The 23,459-nt window shown below is 46.8% G+C and overlaps 1 protein-coding gene across 1 annotated transcript in view; it reads right to left on the bottom strand.

Annotated features, from left to right (window-relative positions):
• GRIK4 (glutamate ionotropic receptor kainate type subunit 4) overlaps nucleotides 1-23,459 on the bottom strand; it is a 244,864-nt gene that overhangs the window by 40,277 nt on the left and 181,128 nt on the right. The window contains exon 16 of the mRNA XM_033207192.1: nucleotides 7,281-7,394. Within this exon, the coding sequence (XP_033063083.1) occupies nucleotides 7,281-7,394 (114 nt within the window). The remainder of the gene's footprint in view (nucleotides 1-7,280; nucleotides 7,395-23,459) is intronic.

Raw genomic sequence — 23,459 nt, 5'->3', positions numbered from 1 at the left:
AGGCACTCAGTAAATAACTAATATTAATATGATTATACATTCAGGGATCCATATTTCCATTATATGGGCTATCACGTTACTTAGCTTTAAGGAATAGAACTCTATTCCTTTTCCATTTTCTTATAACAGAGTATTAAGCAGTATTAGAAATGATTCACTGGTTTATTTAGCATTGTTCTCCATTTTCCTAGACAGTCTTTCTGAAATGAAACAGACCTTCTTGAAAAACAGGTAATATATCCATCAATGTCATGCATTAATTTAATGTCAGCATTTATTTCTCCCTCACTTTTTTTTTTTTTTTTTTTTTGAGACAGAGTCTTGCTCTGTCGCCCAGGCTAGAGTGCAATGTTGCAATCTTGGCTCACAACAACCTCCGCCTCCAGGGTTCAAGCGATTCTCCTGCCTCAACCTCCTGAGTAGTTGGGATTACAGGCATGCACCACCATGCCCAGCTAATTTTTGCATTTTTGGTAAAGACAGGGTTTCACCATGTTGGTCAGGCTGGTCTCGAACTCCTGACCTCATAATCTGCCCACCTCAGACTCCCAAAATGCTGGGATTACAGGAGTGAGCCACTGTGCCCAGCCTATTTCTCCTTCACTTTGTAAACACTGTCTGATTTTTCTTTTCCTTGAGAAAGAAGACTCTAGCTAAGAGTTAAGAAGAGAAAAAGAACAGAGTATAAAACTTTCCCATTTGTTAACCAAAGGTGGAACAAGTTGGTATGGAGGGAAAATGGTAAGCTCACATTTTCCAGGGAGTCTCGGATATTCTAGCTGGCTTGGGACCCTCTCTGGGATCAGAGATAGTATCCTCAGATGGGAAAGGATCTTGAAAAATCACCTAAAGCATAGCGTTGACACTGAAAGAAATACACCTATGATACCATAAAGACAGGTAGTTGGACATGTATGGAGATTTGGAGACCAAAAACCTGGTTTCAATGCCCCCTGCAACATTGTGTTGCTTTTCCTCTTTCCTCTGCACTGACTGGGCTCACAGAGTTCAGAATTTTGTCTTGTAAAATGAGAATCATACTACCTGCTTCACGGCATTGTTCCATTAAACTAGAGACTGTACATGGAAGTGCTTTATAAATTAGGAGACGTGAGTCAACAAACCACCATCTTACACATATTCCCAATCTCTTTGAAGATGTCAATACTGAGTTTTTATTTTAACTTATTTAATTTTTTAAGAGATGGGGTCTTGCTCTGTTGCCCAAGCTGCAGTGCAGTCATAACTCACCATAGCCTCGAACCCTGGTGATACTCCTGCCTCAGCCTTCAAAGTGGCTGGGATTACAGGCGTGCACCACTGCACCCAGCAACAATGAACTGTTTGGATGAGATTTATTCATGTGGGGGTTCTATGGGCCAAACACTGAATCCCAGGTTGGCTTCTACCACACTCTGATGATGCCTTGCTATAACAGTCAGAGTGTGCTTGAGGAATACAAACTCACTTTAATATTAATGTGAGCAAAACATCATTAGGTAAATTGCTGCTGCAGAAAAAAGAGACAGAAAACTACATGATATACTCTAACATCAAATACAAATGTTTTTGGTTTTTCATATTCTTTCCCCCTCCATTCACAGGTATATTTGAGAGCTCAAAGTATCAAAGTATGCATCAATGCCATAAAACCCTTGACTGCAAAATGTCCTTGGAATTATACTGCCATACCAAATACTAAACTTATCATTACAAGGAGATGAGCTGATGTGCCAGGGAAACCAAGAGTCTTGAGCTTCAGATGTTCTGCCACTTGGCTCCCATCCTTGAAGTACCAGGGGACAACAAAGGCTAAAGGCTGGACCAACTATATATAGCCTAGAAGCCCATCTGGCCCCAGACACGGATTTTGATACCTTCTCCGGTGGATGCTATGTTGTGTGTGGAATATGCAGGCGTTGAGAGAGAGAGAGAGAGAGGAAGAGAGAGAGAGAGAGAGAGAGAGAAACAGAGAGAGAGAGAGAGAGAGAGAGAAACAGAGAGAGAGAGCAGTGAGTTCAGGTGGCAGCTATAGCCAGACCTGAGCAGAGGCTGCATTTAGGCAGCCTGAAACATCTGCCTCCCACCTCTTTTTGTTCTCAAGACCTACAGGGGTAAAGGCCAGAAGGCAAAAAAAATCTATTTGGGTCACTTGTCCTGCTGCCTGGAATACTGGCCCTGTAGGGTTCCCTAATAGAATCTCAGGTTCCTGGGGCTCAGTGCTGCCCAATCAGGAGCACAAAGGAAAGCACAGCATTCACTGCCCACAGGATCACTGGATTTATGGCCTGCCCTCCTTCCTTCCTGTTACGTAAATACTGCATGTTTAGGATGACCCCATTTTCCATACCAAAGATCATATAAAAATCTATGGTCTGACATTGGAGGCTACAAAGGGAGAGAGAGATAAACAAAGAATAATATAATGCAGCCTAAAAGTGTTATAACAGAGCATAGACAGACGGCAAGCAGCTCCATCTAGGGGAACCACATGGAAGAGCAAGTGCCATTTGAGCTGGGTATTGAAAGCCAGGCAAGAGTTTGTTAGCTGGCTGAGAGGCAAGCAGATGAGCATGAACCTAGATGAGGAGGCAGGAAGGGGCTGACCTGACAAAACAGCAGTGAGCAACAAGGGGCAAAGGCGCCGGCAGGCACAGACCTGGATGTAGGAAAGTTGAACTTTTTTGTGTAAGTGATGGGCAGCTGGTGAATGATTTCAAGTAGGAGGTTGATATGATTACATTTGTTTTTTTTTTAAACCAACACCCAGGCTGCAAATAGATTATGAAGGAACAATTAATACACATTTCTTGAGTATAATAGCTAACACTTTACTGTGTATATGTCAGGCATTGCTATGAATGTATTACATACGTATTCTCATTTAATTTGCATGACAACCCATTTTTACAAATGAAGAAGCTGGGATGTATGTGACATGCATCTAATAACTGTAAAAGATGGGAATACACCCAGACAGTCTGGGTCCAGAGTCCATGGTTCTCACTCTGCCGTTTCTTAGTGAATGCATATAATGACTGTTGCCTTTTGATGGGGATCCAGTAATGGACAAGAAATACCTTGCCCTAAAGGAGGATACAGGCTGCAGGAATGGCAGCAGAGATTAGGAAAGCCTGAACCAAGGCACAAGTGGGGATACGCAGTGTATTTGAGAACTCTTTGGGAGGCGAGATGACCAACAGAATGTGTAAGGTAAGAAAAGTTAAGGATGGCTCAGGTTGCTGGATGGAAATTCCATTACCTGATATGGGGCACAGGGAAGGAGGGATAAGTGTGAGTCAGAAACACATGGAATGCAGTTTGTGACACAGTTTTTGGGGTGCCTGTGAGACGTCCAGATGGAGATGTGAAGAAATGTGTCAGAAATACACTACGGAAGTCGGGGGAGCAGCCAGGGTTAGATTCACAGATTTGGGAGGGAGTGAGATTATCCAGAGAGAGTTGGTAGAACAAGAATAGAAAAGGACATTTAAGGTGGGTGAGAAAGAAAGAGAGAGAGAGAGAGAGACAGAAGGGAGGGAGGGAAAGTGAGAGGGGGGGAGGGGGGAAGAGAGGAAGAGAGAGAGAGAGAGAGAGAGAGAGGAGAGAGAGAAAGAAAGAGAGACTTTTAAAAAGCACGACGAAAAACAGTAACAAATGCCAAAGCCAGAATCCTCAGCCAGCCTGTGAGTAACAGGGAGTAGGTGGTAAAAAGAGCAAAACATTCTTATTTTGGTCCTAAGGATGCCTGAACAGAAACAGAGATTATACCCGGTGTTAGGAAGAAGGTAAATATCCCACAGTCAACTGTTGATGATCTGTGCTCATGAAAGTGCCTAGATAATCTTAGATCGCTGGAAAGTCACAAATTATTTCTTTAGACTTCAGAGACTTGCCACTACTTATTATTTTGGAGGCTTCAGCAATAATTCTTAACTAGGCATTCTAAGTTAATTATTTTTACATTTGCACACAGGTTTGATTGCCAACAGATGCTCACTTTTTGGTAACAATAACTCATCAGTCAGGTGACCTCATAAACACAGAACCAACATAGACATTCTCAATCCTTATAGATCATAAATTTGATTAAATTACCCATATTATTGCTCACAGATAACAATTAGAGAAAATTGCAAAAGAACGAACACCCAGTGTTTAATTTCATTACCTTAACACTATGATATTAGAGATAGAGTCTCTATGTAATTTTAGAATTAGGCTCTTGGGGTGGACTCTACTAGTTCATCCTTTAGCCACAGCAGATCTTCTTAAGGCCTCCTCTGTTTCAGACATAACAACGTCCATCTCAGACTTATTCTAACCAGGTATCCCCTGGGTTAGTCAATTTGGGATTGTTCTCTCCTCAGCTGACTTTTTGGTACTTTCTAAGCATGGTGTCTCATACACAGAATGCACTCAATAAATATTTGTTGAATAAATGTATAAATTGTCAGTTCTGCTTAGTGTAAGCTGTTCATCCCAGCACTCATTTCCTGCTGGGCCCCCTGTTATCAACCAGGTCTAGGCAGCCACGTGGCATCCTGGTGCTTCAGTGTGGAGGCCAGAAGAGGAGAGGAATCCTCACCCAACAGTCAGGTGTGTGTGTTTGTGTGTATGGAGAGAGGGACAGAGATAAAGAGAGATTGGGAGAGACAGGGAAAGTTATTTTAAGAAATTGGCTCACAGGATTGTGGGGGCTGATAAGTGCAAAAGGCAGGCAGGCTGGAAACTCAGGCAGGATTTCTCTGTGATAGACTTAAGGCAGAATTCCTTCTTTGGGAAAGCTCAGGTTTTGCTCTTATGTCCTTCAACTGATTGGATGAGGCCCACCCACGTTATCAAGAGTACTCTTCCTTTACAAAGTCAATTCACTGTAGATGTTAATCCTGTCTACGAATACCTTCACAGAAACACCTGACTAGTATCTGACCAAGCATCTAAGCAACATAACCTAGCCAAGCTGACACAGAAAAGTTATCCCAGAAACGAATGCAGGAAAACTCATACAGGTCTTCAGGTGGTAGGAAATATTTAGTCAACAACCCAATTTGGGATGTCCAGAGGGTTGGTGAATTGTGGTTTCTTTCTGGTCAGAGTTGGTATTCAGGACAGTGGTGCCCCAGGTGGGGCGGGCAGCCTAGCAGTAGGTGTTTCCCAGTGGCAAAAACATTTGGAGTCAGGTGCCTTCCACCAGATGGTTCCTGATGGGCCACTGAGTCACCAGGAGGGCTTTAGTTCCCTCCAGGAATCTAGACATCAAGGCCAGAGCCTAGTTGTGTGGCTACCACAGGCCATAGCAGGGTAGTCTGGACAAAGGCTGTGTGTCTCCATTTCTTTTGGATGTCCCCTGACTCTAGGGGTCAATGTGGGGGAGGGGAGCTCCAGAAATGGTGCCAGCTGGAAGACTGCCCAGTGAGTACCAACAGATGTAACGATGGCAAGACACCCTCCTGGAGATAAGGGGCCTGGGTTCCAGGCTCAGCCCTGAACTAGCCCCAAGCATGACTTCAGTTTCTGTATCTGTAAACCGGGAATTATCATACCTGCCCTCTTTCCCCCAAAGAACCATCTTGAGGACCAACTGAGAAAAAGGGTGCACAGAAGTGCCCTACGCAGGTGATTCAAAGACCACACACAGGAGGGTGGCAAGCTGCTGTCCTGTAGAAAGCACAGGCTTCAAACACACCATTCCTGGGTTTGAACCCTGTTCTTTCACTTACTAGCATGTGGCCTTGCCCATGTTTTTAAACTGATTGCAACTCAGTTTCCTCATTTCTAAAATAAGAACGACACAGCTGTATTCATCTCCCAGGACTGCTATAAAAAAGTACCACAACTGGTGGTTTAAAACAACAGAAATTTATCATGTCATAGTTCTGGAGGCTGGAAGGCCACATCGAGGTGTTGGTGGGGCCTGGCTCTCTCTGCAGACTCTAGGAGTATCCTTCCTTGTCTCCTCTAGCTTTTGGTGGTTGCCAGCAATACTTGGTGTTCCTTGGCTTGTAAATGCATCACTCCCATCTCTGCCTTCGAATTCCCATGGCATTCTCCTCTACGTGTCTGTGTTCAAATTCCGTTCTTTTTATAAGGATGCCAGACATTGGATTAGGGTCCAGCCTAATCTAGTATGGCCACATCTTCACTTGAGTACATCTGCAAAGACCCTACTTCCAAATGAGGTCACATTCACAGGTCCTAGAGGTTAAAACTTCAACATACATTTTGGCTGGGGGGACACAATTCAACCCTTAACAACAACCCCCATCACAGGGTTGGGAGCATAGGCTGGAGCTGCAAAGGTGGACAATCCCCCTTTCTCTAGAGCTGGGATGTGGGGCCTGGCAAGGGGTCAATTCTTCAGCAGGCATGTTGGGTGATCTCTTGGTCTCTACCCTGCTGGGCAGCCTCGAAGTACAGGCTCTGTTCTGGAGCATACCACGGCAGCTGAATCACGGGCACTGAAAGTGACTAGCGTGTTGGGCAAATCTGTATGACGCTCTGCACTTAGAGCCAGTTCAGCTAACAAGAGGAAAGGAAGGCTCTTCTGGTCCAGTAAGGTAAACTAGCAAAGTCAGCTATTTGCTGGCGCTGTAATGATTATCCACTGATGGATGGGACCCAGCCAGGGTGACTCTTCCTCTGCTCTTCCCACCAGCCAGAATACTTGAAGGTCGTGTCTATACTCTGCTGCCTGTTGGTGTGTGCTCACAAACTGTGAGACTGTGACACTCACCTTGGCCTACCTAGCCAGAGGAGTCTTTCTGATAGGGGGCATGGAACGCAGAAAAGGGCAGGTCAGGTATAAATGACATTAAATTATCTACAATTTATTCTCCAGGACAGATCATTGAGAGAGAAAGAATCTACATTCCCTCGCCAGTTGCAACACTAGAAGTGAACATAGGTGGACTTGGAAGTTGGCAACGTGCTTGAGAAATGCTAGGGTGGCTTATCTGGGCTGCAGGCAAGGGAGCAAAGTGACCCACCCACGGGGCCAATCACCAACACAGGATCCACTAAGTATTGAATGACCATTCTTGGTCATCGCTATTCAGAGAGGCAGAAGCAATTTTTACTGGAAAGCCCACAAGCATGACTTTTCCATCCCTCCAGTTTGCAAGTTTGTGCAGCTGATAGGAGAAAAAATAGCCCAGCACATTTGCATTTAAGTCTTGAAATCTAAATATTTCCGTGAGTCATTCATTATTCCCGTATAACTCAGTGTTTGCATGCAAATAACTTTAATGACATAAATGCTTATAAAATAAGTCTCTTACCATATGAACGCGGTAAAGAATGCTAATTCCCAGAGTCATGAATGGCTTAGAGAAATCAATCACCTTCTCCCGTTCAGCTGTAATGGTGAGGCCTGCCACTGCCAGATCTGCTTTCTGAAAGGAACAGAGACAGCCTGTCAGACGGGTGGCCATAGGAGACGAGGCACAGAGACTTGCGACCAGCAACCGTCACTGCTATTGGAGATGTGATGCTGGTCTGGCTTCTTGCTTGAGTAGTGGCTCTAAGTCAACAAAGCATACAGATCTGAATGATCACTCATAAAAGTACATAGATATTGAAGCTATAACTCATGTTCACTTGCCGTTAGATCCCTTTAAATACATAAACACTTTTAAAAACAGGGGGTATCACTACTAGACTGTTCAGAGATGGTCTCAAAGTGTCCTAGGGTAGGGGCTCAGGAGGAGGAAACTGGCAGATTGGGCTCCTGCGTTCTCAATAGCTTTTTTTTTTTCAGAGACAGGGTCTCGCTCCGTCACCCAGGCTGGAGTGCAGTGGCGCGATCTCAGCTCACTGCAACCTCTGCCTCCTGAGTTCAAGCGATTCTCCTGCCTCAGCTTCCCGAGTAGCTGGGACTACAGGCGTGGGCCACCATGCCTAGCTTATTTTTGTATTTTTAGTAGGCATAGGGCTTCACCATGCTGGCCAGGCTGGTCTCAAACTCCTGACCCCGTGATCTGCCCGCTTTGGCCTCCCAAAGTGATGGGATTATAGGCATGAGCCACCATGTCCAGCCCATTCTCAATATTGAGTAGTGTTTGTTTTGTTCAGTTGACAGAACTCCACTGAGTGCTTATGGTGTGTAAGAAACTTTGCTGAAGGGGGCTACAGTGAAAAGTAAAAATGCTGGAACCACAGAAATCAGAAAAACCTTAATGCAACCCCATTTGTCCCACAGTGAGGAAGCAGAGACTGGGAAACTGAGCAAGTGGCCCAACGTCACAAAGCTCATCCCGGCTGGCTAGGATTCAGGCCTCCTGGATCACTGGCCACTTATGTCGCTGTCCAGGTGAAACTTCAGGTGTCATTAGTAGACCCAAAGAAGAGTCTCTATGGTGGTTCTCAAAATGCTATCTAGGGGGCCACCGACCTCAGAATCACCTGCTGGGTCAGTTAAAATGTGAATTCCTGAGTCTCATCCCAGACTTCCGGGATCAGACTTTCTGGTGGTAGGACCCAGGAAGCTATATTTGTAAAAAGCTGCCTCGATGATTCTACCTTATACTGTACTAATTGTTAAGAGCCATATTTTTATGACCTGGGAGCTGTGTCTCAGACTAGCCTACAACAATTTACATTTTCTAATGCTGAGAGATCAGCTGATGCAAAAGATGAAATACGAAAAGTGAAGTGTGGTCCAACAATCTGCAAACAGGCTAATAAGTTCTGAATGACTACGTACAAACATTGCAAAGAAAGTAGGGAGACAGGCCCACATTTTACACACAAGGGAACTATGATGTGTGTACAGGAAGGATAAATTCATTGGCAAAGGTCACTTTCTTCTCCACCTCAACTCCAAGCCTCCATCACCAATTCAGGTTCCACCCCATAAAGCAGTCACATGATCCAGCACAGCTTAACAAACTTGGAGCCTGATACAGTGAGGTCATCCATAAAAAGCAACTAGGGTGCAGATGAAAATAGAAAATGTGAATGATTCATTCCGTATTTCTCCAAGACAGTGCTGATGACTGCTTGCAAGTGAATCGACCCTTGGGTTCAAAGTGAGGTTTGATTAGAGGATTATTAGCGCCTTCATTTAGGGGACTCTTTAGAGGGTTGCTTGGGCCATTCGGGGCCTCAACCCCTCCACAACAGAGGCACTGATTTGAAGTCAGCTTTTGAGCACAGGTGTCAGGCAGCAGAAATGAACCAAACTGGTAGCCAAGCCCTACCTGAAACTTGAGGGGAGGAAACAAGAGTTAAATGGGCTGGAATGAAGAAACTGGAGGAAAGATGGCAAGATTAGAAAAATTAAGTGTTGAAATGGGCATGAGGTAAACGTGGCATCCGCTCCTTTCTCTGGTTATTTTAAAAAAATCCATATCAATTAACCAAAGTCAACAACTCTATCCTCAATTTTATTTTCCTCACACCCTGCTTTCCTCCCAAAGGGCAAACTTTGGATTGAAATTTGGAAATCATTTCACAAGTCGATAAAAGTTGGCCAACAGTGACATTATGCCAAAACAATTCCACAAGTTCCTATGGAGACACATCTGGAAATGGGCAGCAGCTCACTACAGGGTTCTTCCCTGGGCACACAGAGAATAACCACATGCCGAGGGAGAGCTTGCGCCCCATGTTTGGAGAGCGCATTTCTGTCTACTCACTCACTGACACTTCCCTACAAACAGGGAACCGGCTTCATGTGCACATTGGGGGCACATGCCTGCCAGCCCCAGTCTTTCTTTCCTTTGCCCCTGGTCAAGAGGATGTTGCGGGTAAGAGAGGCAGGAAAGGAGCCGGGAAAGGGCAGTGACAAGCTAAAGGAGGCCATGAAGGGTTTGTGGCGGTTGTTTCTTGCACTTAATATTATAATCTCAACACAGAGGAGCAATTACCTACTTTAGCTTGAACGCATTGGGGTATCAGCAACAATCACACGGGATCAGATTATTCCAATCACCTGTGCATTCGTTATTTTACCTTAGTTAAAAAGACATTATGGCTGGGCACAGTGGCTCACGCCTGTAATCCCAACACTTCGGGAGGCCAAGCTGGGTGGATCACCTGAGGTCAGGAGTTTGAAACCAGCCTGGCCAACATAGTGAAACTGTCTGCTAAATATACAAAAATTAGCTGGGCATGGTGGTGCACGTCTGTAGTCCCAGCTACTCGGGAGGCTGACACAGGAGAATCACTTGAACCTGGGAGATGGAGGATGCAGTGAGCTGAGATCATGCCACTGCACTCTAGCCTGGGCAACAGAGAGACTCCATCTTAAAAACAAAACAAAAGACATTACACTATAAAGCAGCCTTCAGATGAAGAGATAATGTGCCATGAAACCAAACTAGTAAGTTGGGGGTCTGGGACTGCAATTCCACCCAGGAGTCGCTGGTGTAAGAGGCCGAGGGGCATGCAGAATGCTGAGGGGCATGTTCAATCACAACTCATCCAAGTCCTTCTGCTCCTCTGCCTCCTGGGGGGACAGGTGGGGGCCAGGCCAGGCAGGGGTGGGCATGCTCTCCAGCAGAAAGAGCAGGGAACAGGACATCAGAAGACCTGGCTTTTGGCGACTGCTCCTGCTTTCACAGCCACTGAAGTAAACTGAGCTCCATCAAGACAGCACCAGGGCAAGTGAGAACCAGATGGGCAATGGGCAGCTCTGTGCCTTGCTGAAGACAAATAGCTAAACACAGGCAAAGAAGACCCTAAGAAGCTGAGAGGCAAAATCTCATCAAGTGCACAGTCTGTGCAAACTTGCTGGGAGGAGCAGGAGAAGCAGCACCCAGCTGTCTCCATCAGCTTTGCCAAGTTTTCTCAGAAGTACTCAGTGCTGGAAGGCCATGTCTGCTAAAGAGAAGGGAAAGTCTGCGGACAGGGCAAAAGGCCTGTTATGAAAGAGAAATGAAACCAATATCTCTCCTAAAGGGGAGACAGAAAAAACATTAAAGGATCCTAACGCACCCAAGAGGCCTCCTTTGACCTTCATCTTGTTCTTTCCTGAGTACTGCCCTCAAATCAAAGGAGAACATCCTGGCCTGTCCGTTGGTGATGCTGCAGAGGAGCTGGCAGATGTGGACTAACACGGCTGCAGATGACTAGCAGTCATATGAAAAGAGGGCTGTGAAGCTGGAGGAAAAATGCCAAAAGGATATTGCTGCAAACTGAGCTAAAGGAAAGTCCGATGCAGCAGAAAAGCGAGTTATCAGGGCTGAAGAAAGCAAGGAAAAAAAGGAAGAGGTAGAAAACAAGGAAGATGAAGAGGAGGAGGAGGAAGATGAAGAAGATGAAGACCAGGGTGACGATGATGAATTTGGTTCTAGAGCATTTTTTCTTGTATATGAAGCATTTAACACCCGCCCTCCCCGTACAAAACCCATTCCTTTTAAAGAAAATAAGTGAAATGTAAGGCTATGTAGGATTTGTTTTTTAACTGCACAGTGTCTTTTTTTTTTTTTGTCTAGTTAACACACTACTGAATGTGTCTTTAGATAATCCTGTCTTGGTGGTATTTTTAATGGCCACTAACCTTGCCTGACACAATATGGGGTTGTAAGTTGGCACAAAAATTTAAAGCAGGTTCTTGGTGCACAGCACAAATTAGTTATGTATGGGGACGGTGGCTTATTCATCTTTAGTTGACTTCGATGAAGCTTACACATGATAACTGTCGTTCTGTTAGCTGAGTACCTCTCTGTAATTGCAACAAAAAAAAAGTGGCAGCTGTTTGGTTGACATTCTGAATGCTTCAAAGTAAATACAATTTTTATTTTATTTATTTATTTTTTATTATTTTTATTTTTTTGAGACAGACTCTCACTCCGTCTCGCCTAGGCTGCAGTGCAGTGGCATGATCTTGGCTCACTGCAACCTCCACCTCCTGGGTTCAAGTGATTCTCCTGTCTCAGCCTCCCAAGGAGCTGGGAATATAGGCACCTGCCACCACGCCCGGTTAATTCTGTATTTTTAGCAGAGATGGGGTTTCACCATGTTGGCCAGGCTGGTCTCGAACTCCTGACCTCAGGTGATCCACCCGTCTCGGCCTTCCGAAGTTTTAAAATTTTAAACCAAAAACAATCGTGACTCTTGTCACTTGTGGGCCACAACCTCATCATGACCTTAGGCAAATTATTCCACCGTCTAGAATAGTGTCCTCAACTGTAAAACGAAAGGGTTCAAGCAGAGGTTCTCCAAGCTCCTTTCCGGCTGTCAAATCCCCGGCTTTAATGTACCTGACTAGAAGAGGCAGAACGTACACGAGTGGCGCCCACTTTGCTTAAGTGGATGATGGCGGTCAGCAGTACTGAATACTCTGAGGAGGAAACTGATGACCAGACTAGTCAGTGAAGAGCAGCCGCTAGCAGGGACATTTGATTTTAGGGAAAGAAATTCAGGAAGGGGCCATCTGGGGAAGGAAGGTCTAAAATCGTAACCCAGGGGGGATGGAAAACCAGAAAAGGCTGGGACCATTAGAGCCACAGGGTAGGTCTGCCAGAGGAAGAAAAAGACTGGTGAAGGGAAGCAGAGAGTGTTCCATGCATCCCATGTGCCTGGCTGTGGCATGGGGCGGATGTGCGCCTGCACAGGGGTGTATAAATACATTCCCCCCAAGAGAAAGGCTTCTCTCTCCTCTCCCTATTTTTGACTGAAAGTGTTCTTTGAAGAGCTTTGTGTTCTGCCTCTGAGAGATCCCCTCTTTTATCTCCTGGATGTTTGTAGAGTTTACGAGGGGAGGGCAGGCAGGAGCCAGCCTGGAGGTGACGTCCAAAACATACTCTCTTTGACCTCCTGGAGATTCATAGGGGCCATGCAGCTGCCACCATTTCTATCAACGCCTGAAGGCTTGGTGTGGCCACTCCTCTTCTCCTAGGACATGAGCCTGGCTGGGAGGAAGATGAGCTTTCACAACAAGGCTGTGGTCTGCATCTGCCTGGACCTGCTGCTCCCACTCTGGGCTTCCTGAGAATGGCATGAGGAGCGGTCTAATGGCAGTACCAGATCTGGGACCATCCGAAGCCAGCAAAGCCTTCCCATCTCCCTCTCTTCTTTTTCAGACAGCTGTTGCCCCCATTCGGGCAAAATTCCCTCCCTCCCACTCAGCAGTGCCCTAGCACCATGGCGCTGACCTCTTTTTTTTTTTTTTGAGACGGAGTCTGGCTCTGTCGCCCAGGCTGGAGTGCAGCAGCGCGATCTTGGCTCACTGCAAGCTCTGCCTCCCAGGTTCACGTCATTCTCCTGACTCAGCCTCCCGAGTAGCTGGGACTACAGGCACCCGCCGCCACGCCCAGCTAATTTTTTATTGTTAGTAGAGATGGGGTTTCACCGTGTTAGCCAGGATGGTCTCGATCTCCTCACTTCGTGATCCACCAGCCTTGGTCTCCCAAAGTGCTGGGATTACAGGCGTGAGCCACCGTGCCCGGCTATGACCTCTTGCAGCCTCAGGCCTGCCTCCTCCACCTGGCCTGGCTGCCCTCCCGTACACACAGCCATGCTAATGGGAGGGCGGGATGGGTCAGGAGACCTGCCAATGCCTCTGCTCCTTGACGTCCAAATGTCCATGTGCAACTCACTTCCCTTCTCTGGAACTCATTTTTCTCCACTGTAAAATGGGGCAATACCTGCCTATCAATATTATGTGAGAGTCAAGAGAGATGTTGGTTGTGAAAGAGCCTATAAATCATAAAACTGTAGAGTGCTGCCCTGTCAATAAGGGGCTAGCGAGGCAGTAGAGGGGGTAACTGAACTTGGTTTTCAGGTGGCCTAGAACTACCTGGACTCGCACTCAACTTACTTGTTGTATGACCTTGGGCAAGTCATTTATTCAACTTTTTCTAAGCCTCAGTTTGCTTATCTATAATGCGGGGATAATAACAGTATCTAGCTCCTAGAACTATTGAGAAGATGAATGAGGCCACGTCTGTAAATGCTGAGCATGGGGCCTGGTTCGAAGTAAGTAGCCAGCAGGTGTTTGCTGTTGGGATGACAATGCTCCTGCTGCTGCTGCTGAACTTGACAATGAGGATCATCTTAGCAAGGGCTTATGGAGACCTTACGATGAGTTGTGGGCATGTTTGGAGGCAGGAAGGCCTGTTCCGTGTATATGCAGCCCTAACTGGTCACCGCATCCCCCACTCAGCCCCCTGCTGCCTTTCCCGGGTGACCTGGAGCACACGCACAACTATGTTGACACAATGTGCTCTCTGGTGTGACTGTCTGTCTCTGTGGACCCATGTGGGGTCCAGGCCTCCCAGACCTCATGCTGTCCGTCCTTTGGAAAACTGGGAAAAATCCAGCACCTAGCTTGGAAAGCCAGTCATTCTCCCCAGCCCCTTCCTCGGAACATGATTCTCCTTTGGGGAGAATGAATCACATGGCCTCTCCAGCTCCCTTTGAATCCTCTTTCAGATCCTCTCTTCTATCTCTGATCAGCTTCCAGATCTTTCTTCTCTGACCTTTTTACACTGTACCCCCTCACCCCAGCTTTCTGCCCTTGGGGAGGCCGGCTGCCCCTGCCCCCTCCCCGTGCAGGCAGCTTTCTTCAACTTTACAAGTCAAGCCTCCACATCTCCTGTTTCACCTGCTGCTGGAGCTGCAGAGTGCCTCCCATTCTTTGATGTCATTTAACTCTGTAATTGTGTTACTTAACTCTGGGAAGCTTTGGGAGCCTACAGTTGGGATGAGAAAACGCTACCCAGAACAAGTATTCCTGGAAACCTTCATTCCAAGGTAATCGTCTCTGGAGATCCCCTGTATATTGAAAAGGCTTATGGAATTCCAAGAAAGGCCAGGCCTAAGGCTGTGAAAATGAGGCTGGCGTTATCTGTAAACACCCAGATAGGAAGCAGCTCTGTGCCCAGCAAGCCTGGCTTTCCCGGGAGGGATAAGGCACATTTGGCTCTGGATGAGGATATGGGCTGAGGGTAACCTGGGGCTGCTGAGCTCACTGGGGGATTTCAGCGTGGGTGGGGGCTGCCTGCAGAGCCCAATGCCCTCTCCCCGCCTATTTCCTCCTTGCTAATGCTCAGTGTACCCTCGCAGCTCTCCACTGACTCTCTGCCCTGTACCAGGCAGTGTGCAAAGTGCTGGGATACTACAGTGAACAAATACAGGCACAGTCCCTGAGAGCAAAAAAAAAAAAAAAAAATGCAGGCCAATAGAGGAGGCGAACAGGTATCAGATTGTGGGAAAAAAAAAAAAAAAAAAAACCTTGTAAAATTGCACACGTGCTGTGTTTATGGGGGGTTATATATGGCACCATGAGAAGGTGGAACAGGAAGTGGGCAGAGCCTGGAAGGTCCACAGGTTTCCCCCGATGAGACTCAGTTGCCTGAACAGGGGTGACCAGTGAGAAGGCCTGGGTGAGCATTCCCACAGAAGGTACAGCATGTGTCAAGGCCCCGATGCAGGAGGGAGCTTGGTGCTTTCCAGGGGCTGTGGGAAGGCCAGAGTGGCTAGAACACACAGGGCCAGGAGCATGCTGTCAGATGAGGCTGGAGAGGCAGGCAGGGAGCAGAGGAGGCAATGCCCCAGAGAGCAGTCAGAAGATCCTGAAGTATTTTCTACAGTGAATGTCCTACGGTATTGGACTTGTAATATCAATACAGCTAATAACCATATCTCTTCCTATGTGTCAGGCACTGAACTAAGCCCTTTACCTGTTACCTCACTCAGTACCCACAAAACCTCTATAAGATAGATTACTCATTACTATTAATATCCTTATTTAACAGATGAGAAAACTGAGGCACAGAGAGTTCAAGTAACTTGCCCAAGGTTGCACAGCAAGTAAGTGGCAGAGCCAGGATTCAAACCCACTTAATTTGGCTTCAGAGTCTGCATGCTGAATCTGCCGCACATTCAATCAGCTCTAGCGAAGAAAAAGATTGAAGGGAGGTAAGAAAGGGTCCTTTGCACTTTTCTCCTCACTCCCTTGCTGTGTATATCACCACACTCCAGGCAATGTGGTCTCCATCCCATCACTCCACCAATGCCACTCCAGCCAAGGTCAGCATGACCTCCATGGTACAATGACCAAGGAGTGCTTAAGTCCTTGTGTTGCCGAGTCTCCTAGCCTGTCATTCTCTCTAGTTCCTGCAGGAGCTCTCCTAATAAGGCCAAAGCCAAGGACATAGCTCTGCTTCCCTCCACCTGCTCTGACCTGTGACTACATTGCCTGGGTCACTGGCACCAAGCCAAACTGGGTTCAAGTCCTAGCCCTGCCAGTTACTAACAGTGTGACCTTAGATAGGTGTGATTTCTCTCCCAGCTCATTTTTCTTATCTGTAAAGTGGGGATAATAATTGCCCATTCAGAGATGTTATGAGGACAAAGGAAATAATACATATAATACACAAAACACTTTACCTGGAATAAAGCAGGTGCTCAGTATTTCTAGCAAAACACTTATGCACCACCACAACTACACCTATCCTCCCTCTTTAAGAAATTATTCACGACTCCCACTCCTCTGCAGTCCAGTGCTTGGGAGTCTGGCCCTTGTGGTCTGCCTACTCCTGCAAGTTCAGCCCCATCTCCATCACTCCTCTCCCAGACACTGCCCCTCCCCTGCAGCTAGGCCAGCTCAGCTGGCTCTCAACACACCTTATACTTTTCTGCAGTTATATTTACTCCACATCAAAAGTCCGAATATCAACTCCACCTACTCTTTAAGGTCTATTCAAAGTTTACCATCCTCATAAAGCCTTCTCTGAAAATCTTCCCAGGTATAAGCCCTCCCTTCTCTGTCACCAAAGAGAGAAGGCAACGCTTGTGCCACCCGCCGTGGCATATACTATAAATTTCCTTGTATTAGCACAGGAGGCCTGGACTCACTCCAACTCTGCCACCTATGAGCTGCGTGATCTTAACTTCTCTGTGCCTCAGTTTTTTCATCGATAAAGTAGGGATAACGATAGTTCCCACCTCCATGGAGCGTCTATGGGAGTTACATGAGCAACCCACACAAAGCTTAGGCCTGTCACAGATAACTCACAATAAATGTTAGCTCTTACTATTACTGCTGTTGACATTTGTGTGCATATCTCATCTCCACATTAGACAAATTTCTTGAAGCAGGGATCAAATCTTAAAAAAAAAAAATTAACATAAACACCATTTCAAAGCTCCCATTAGCCCTGTTTTGGAGACAAAGAAGCTGAGACCCAGAGAGGTTCATAATTTGCTCAAATACACACAGCTAGGACATGAAGAAAGCTAGCTTCAGACCCCCATGTACACATTCTCAGACTGTGCGCTTGGCTTTCTTATTACAGCACGGTTCGTAGTGACTTTCCTCAAGAGGGCACACAATCAGTCCCTAGTGAACCAGCCAAGGAGGGGACCCCCCTAAACGTGGCCCGCCCTCGAGCCCCTTCTTGCTGGCAGCTGAAGCAGGCTGATTTCTGACAGATGCCTGCATGCAGGAGGGATTTTTGTCAGGAGGCTGGAACATTAGAACCAGAGTCAGGTCATGCTGTGGATGCGATCCGACACACATCCTCATCCTCCAGCCTAAGGAAGACTTGAAGCTGTAGGTTTCCCACTAGAGGGCGCCCTTCTCCCCTTGCCCCGCCCCAGACCCGCTTCCCTCTAACACCTTGGACAGCGTCATGTGGGACGCCCAACCAGAAGAGGAAGGGCCCCTAGCTCCAACCTGGCTTAAAGCAGCTGTCAGCGGAGGGGTGTTAATTACAGTCCTACAGTCCGGGAAGGAATGGAGATGACAAGCCCAGGCTGAGCCAGAGGCCGGAAGACTGGCTCCACGGAGCTGCTTCCAAATTCTCCCTAGGCCCCAGTCCTTTTGTGCTGTGCAGTTGAGCAGAATAACATCTGCATCTCAGCCCATTTCAAATTAGATTATCTGCTCACTTCCTGTCTTTTGATCAATTCACCTGCGGGTGGCTTTCTCCCTCCAACCCGCACCTATTGAGATGCTCAGGGAACTTGCCAGGACTCACTGGGGTCACTGAGCTGCAGCGCAATGGGATCAGAAGAAGGCAGGGAGGTTCACTCCCACTACTGGCCCACACGAGCATCCGCAGGGCTCATCCCTTATACTTCAGCGTCACATGCCTGGGAACGCAAACGCACACATCTGCTCTCCTGCCACATGAGTCAGGCTGTCTGCCCACGCCACCCGCCGCAGGCTGGAGACAAGGAGAAACTCTTAGGGGTCACATGGCACCTGCAAAATATTTGGTGTCCTTGTCCACTGAGGAGACTGGATACCAAGCCCACCACTTCTCCCTTTCAGAACCAGGATATAGGAACAAAGATCAGGGAATAAGGGAACAGTAAATAGCACCCAATTGTTCACCTGTGCCAACACACACACACACACACACACACACACACGTGTCTTTGCTAACCAATGCAAGTCTATGTTTGTAAAAAGCATTCCTGCTCACTGGGCCGAGCCTATCCACAGCAATGCTTGAAGAGGCAGAGGCCCAGCAGAGCATTAGCATTCCTGGGGAAGCAGCAATGTCATCCGCATGTCCAAGTGCTCCCTAGTGCTATTTCTCGAGGTTACAGCTTACTCTCGGGGCTGGATGAATTTCTTTAGAGTTAAATTAAAGTCCCCATGAAATATTTAGTTGGCTCGGCACAGGGCTGTGTTATTGGCGTATGGAGGGCAGATTTTAGGAAAGAACCAGCGCTAAGGAAAGAAGGGGCTGGCAGTTCATTTGCAGGTGAAATTATGTGGCACAGAGGTCCAAGCTAGCTCAGGAGGCCAAGCAGATACTATTTACCCATGATCCTTTCGTTACAGGCTCCCGTTCACTGGCCCACAAATCCTCTTGCTTTTTGGGGTCAGGCAGATGCGTGTTTGAATCCCGGCTCTGCCATTCACCAGCTGAACTATTACCAGAAATCTGAGCTTCAGTTTCTTCATCTCTAAAATAGGCAAAATAACGTATACTTCTTATGATTGTGGTGAGGATTAAATCCAAGTCCCTGTGTAAACAGAGCTCACATGCGCTTCTGCTTCTTACAATCCCCTCTTCCCACTGCAGCCAGAGGGGTCTTTGGGAAAGCTAAAGCAGATGATCCCATTCTTCTCCATGTTGCCTTCTTGCTTTCTTTTTTTTCTTTTTCTTTTTTTTTTTTTTTGAGACAGAGTCTCGCTCTGCCACCCAGTCTGGAGTGCAGTGGTGCGATCTCGGCTCACTGCAGCCTCCACCTCCCAGGTTCCAGCCATTCTCCTGCTTCAGCCTCCAGGGTAGCTGGGGTTACAAGCGTGCACCACCACGCCTGGCTAATTTTTGTATTTTTAGTAGAAACAGGGTTTCACGATGTTGGCCAGGCTGGTCTCACACTGCTGATCTCAGGTGATCTGCCTGCCCTGGCTCCCCAAAGTGCTATGATTACAGGTGTGAGCCACTGCGCCCAGCCCACCTTCTTAATCTTTTTCATGCCATGAAACTCTTTAACAGTCTGCTGATACCTGTTAACCTCTTATTTTAAAATGTTTTAAAATGACTACATAGAAATTCAGTTATCAAAATTTGTGTACACTTTTTGTGGTATAGTGGTATCTGTGCCTCTTTACATAACAAGAGCTGGAAGTAGGTCTAATAGCAACACTAAATTAATACCATTGGTGACAAAGTCACAGGTGTGGTTAATACCACGAAGCTTTGTTGACCACATTCATAATTGAAGGAAATATTACATTTCTGTTTGAACTTAGAAAAATATACAGATGTTAATTTTTCCTTTCTTTTCTTTTTTTTTTTTTTTTTTGAGACAGAGTCTCACTCTGTCACCCAGGCTGGAGGGCAGTGATGTGATGTGGGTTCACGGCAATCTTGCCTCTCAGGTTCAAGCGATTCTCCTGCCTCAGCCTCCTGGTAGCTGGGACTACAGGCATGTACCACCACACCTGGCTAATGTCTGTATTTTTAGTAGAGACGGGGTTTTGCCATGTTGGCGAGGCTGGTCTCGAACTCTTGACCTCAATGATCTGCCCACCTCAGCCTCCCAAAGTGCTGGGATTACAGGTGTGAGCCACTGCATCCGGCCAATTCTTCCTTTCTAGTTTTGTGGACTCTCAATGCTATCCTCAGACCATGGGTGTATGTGGACCCTAGGAAAAGAACCCAGAGACTTCCAAGTTCATAGACAATAAAGTCCCAACTCCTTACCGTGGACCACCAGGCATTGGTGATACGGCAGTCCACTCACCACACTCTAGCTAGTCATGCTAACCCCCATCCTGATTTCTGAACATGATAAGTTCACTTTTCCACCTTGGGATCTTGGAGTTTACTCTTTCCCCTCCACATATGCTCTGCCCTGGCCATGGCCCGGCTGGCTTCTCACCGTTCTGACCTCAGCTCAGGCACCAGGCCATCAGCACGGTCTTCCCCGCTTGCCCACGTAATAGGGCCCTCTCCTCGAGACACTCTGGCTCATTAACCTGCTTTATTTTCTTCACAGCAGAAATCATGACCTGAAATTGCCTTATTTACCAGTTTACCTGCTGATTGTCTAGAGTGACCTTCGTCCGCCTTAATCACCATACATCTCAAGTGTCAAGAACCTGCCATGTGCCAGGCACTACATAACTATTTGCTGAATGAAGTCATGATTGAATGAATGAATAGACAAATCCAAGAGAGAGGAGCTCAATGAACATTATTCTCCATCCTTGGCTCTCAACTGGTGGAATAATTTTTTTTTTTTTTTTTGAGACAGAGTCTCGCTCTGTGGCCCGGGCTGGAGTGCAGTGGCCGGATCTCAGCTCACTGCAAGCTCCGCCTCCCGGGTTCACGCCATTCTCCTGCCTCAGCCTCCCGAGTAGCTGGGACTACAGGCGCCCACCACCTCGCCCGGCTAGTTTTTTGTATTTTTTAGTAGAGACGGGGTTTCACCATGTTGGCCAGGATGGTCTTGATCTCCTGACCTTGTGATCCGCCCACCTCGGCCTCCCAAAGTGCTGGGATTACAGGCTTGAGCCACCGCGCCTGGCCATAATTTTGTAGTAGAATGTTTTGACTAAGGGCACACCCTCTAGGGCCAGCTCAGCCGCTTACTAACTGCATAATCTTATGCCAGTTATTTAACCTCTTTGTACTTCAGTTTCCTCATCTGGAAAATGGGGTTAGTAATATTACATACTTTGTAGGTATGTTGGGGAGGTTAAATTAACGTATATATAAAAAGCACTTAGAACAGTGCCTGAAACATAGGGAATGTTCCAGAAGTGTCAGCTTTTATTATTTTGTTACAACTTAAAGGATTCACTTCAATTTTATCTATTTTTAAATTATTGTTTCAGAAAATTCAATGTAAGTATTGAAGGGAATACAAAGAAATCCCATGATTAAAAGACTAATATGCATTATAGATGTCAGTGTTTATATAGTTGAGGTGTGAAAGAGAAAGGGAACTAAGAGCATAGGTCCAGACAGGTTATGGTATGTGGCAAAGCCCAGAGAGGCCTGAGCTTCACTTCCTCACGTCACTACTACCATCTCCATCACACCTGACTTTCTGAAGACTGACCAACAATTTATATGTCTAATCAAGAAAATAAATTGAATCCTATCTGAGTTTTCAGGAAGACATGCTCATTTCTTTTCTTTTCTTTTTTTTTTTTTGTGATGGAGTCTCGCTCTGTTGCCCAAGCTGGAGTGCAGTGGTGTGATCTTGGCTCACTGAAACCTCCACCTCCTGAGTTCAAGCAACTTCCCTGCCTCAGCCTCCTGAGTAGCTGGGATTACAGGCGCACATCACCACACCTGGCTAATTTTTTTGTATTTTTAGTAGAGATGGGGTTTCACCATGTTGGCCAGACTGGTTGTGAACTCCTGACTGCAGGTGATCCACCCGCCTCAGTCTCCCAAAGTTCTGGGATTATAGGCATGAGCCACTACGCTGGACCGATATGCTCATTTCTAACCCAAATGCACCCTTTATTGATAAAACCTCTAGTCCACGTTGCAGTCACCAATAAGCCATGGGACAAGGGGCACTGAATTTTCACCAGTGAGTCCACCCTCTTCTGACAGTCTCCTATCCCTGCTGGCTGCCAAAACAGCTGATTAAGCTCTGGATTGCTGACAACAACGGGCAAAGCTAACTGGCCCACATGGTGATCCAACCTGCAGACCTGAACTAATGAGCAAGGGCTTGTGCTGGCCTAGCCAGCCCTACACTTATTTCAAGAATATGGGTTCCAGGCCCGTTCAGGGGCCTGTGTAAAGCCGGCCTGGGCAAGCCCGGGCAAGAGCTTTCTGCGGCTGTAGGAGCCCGACGGTGCCACTGGCTAGGGCGCTGTCTTCCTTTCATTTTCCCTCCCACTTGTCAGCTCTGTAACTGGGAATGGTGAGATTCACAGGTCTTTTATTAGGACTGTTTTTGTTGGGTGACATGAAGTACCACCAACTTCTGGGAGCATGGCCCACAGCCATAGAGAGCTTCTAGAGGCCTCCCCTGTGCCCCCTCTCTATTCCCACTTCTTCCCCCATCCCCTACAGCTCCTAATAGACGGAGAAGGGAGGCCCCGGCTCTGCCTCAGGGACCGGCCCTGAACTGCCCCACTGCCCCAGGGAGTGAGCAGTGATGTGACCAATCAGATCCACAGAGTGGACGGCGTCTGGCCCCTTCTCATTTCCAACTGGTATGTACACACGTTGAGATGCTGCAAAGGGCAGCAGGGCATTTTCTCAGGAATCCCTGCCATTTTTTGACGAAGAGAACTGGAGACATTGTTGTGAACCTCTGGCCACCCTTCCTGGGTGATAAAGGTGTATTTGGTCTTTTTCTGAGTGGTGTCCCACTTGTTGACATGGCTCATATGCCCATCAATAGTGATACCCCAAAAGTTATTTTTCACAGATTGTACTTGAGACCCACAGCAATGTCTAAGGTTGGCAGTAACCTATTTAGAGATGAGGAGAATGAGACTCAAGAAGTTATGTGGTGTTAAATTTGGAATAATGCTTACCTTTCGGTGGATGAAAGGTGTAGAGAGTGAAACAGGAAAGAGGTGGGTGGGGACAAGGGGGTCTTCAGGATGCCACTAAGGGTATATTTCTTTATCTGGACAGTGACTGATCACACAGGGATCATTCATTAAGCTGACACTTACAATTTGTGCACTTTTCTATATGTTTAGTTCAATATAATTTTTTTTTAAGTCAGGTGATTTTCCCAAGTAGAAGACACAATGGCCACTGTTGAGCCTGCCACTAAATGCTCTGTTGACTCTGTGGTAAGGAGCCTGGAAGGGAAGCCAGGGCTGCTGCCACTGTACCGACTGCTGCAGTGGTGACCTCACACACGCAGGCCTGGCCAACCTCCTGTGCACCTCTCTTTACATATCTGGGTGACTTCTAATTCAAGAAGGGGTAAAATGCACATCTGGATGTTTTCGTGGATTTTTATTTTCATTTGGATGGAGAAGAGTCCAGATCCCTTGTCTGGCACAAACAGCTTAACAGATTGTGAAATTCCCAGAGGAGCCAATTCTGCCTGCT

Source organism: Trachypithecus francoisi, unplaced genomic scaffold (genome assembly GCF_009764315.1).
Source record: "Trachypithecus francoisi isolate TF-2019V2 unplaced genomic scaffold, Tfra_2.0 Lachesis_group8, whole genome shotgun sequence".
Taxonomy (NCBI): domain Eukaryota; kingdom Metazoa; phylum Chordata; class Mammalia; order Primates; family Cercopithecidae; genus Trachypithecus; species Trachypithecus francoisi.
Note: the sequence above shows the minus strand (reverse complement) of the source record. Positions and strands in the feature narration are given on the sequence as shown.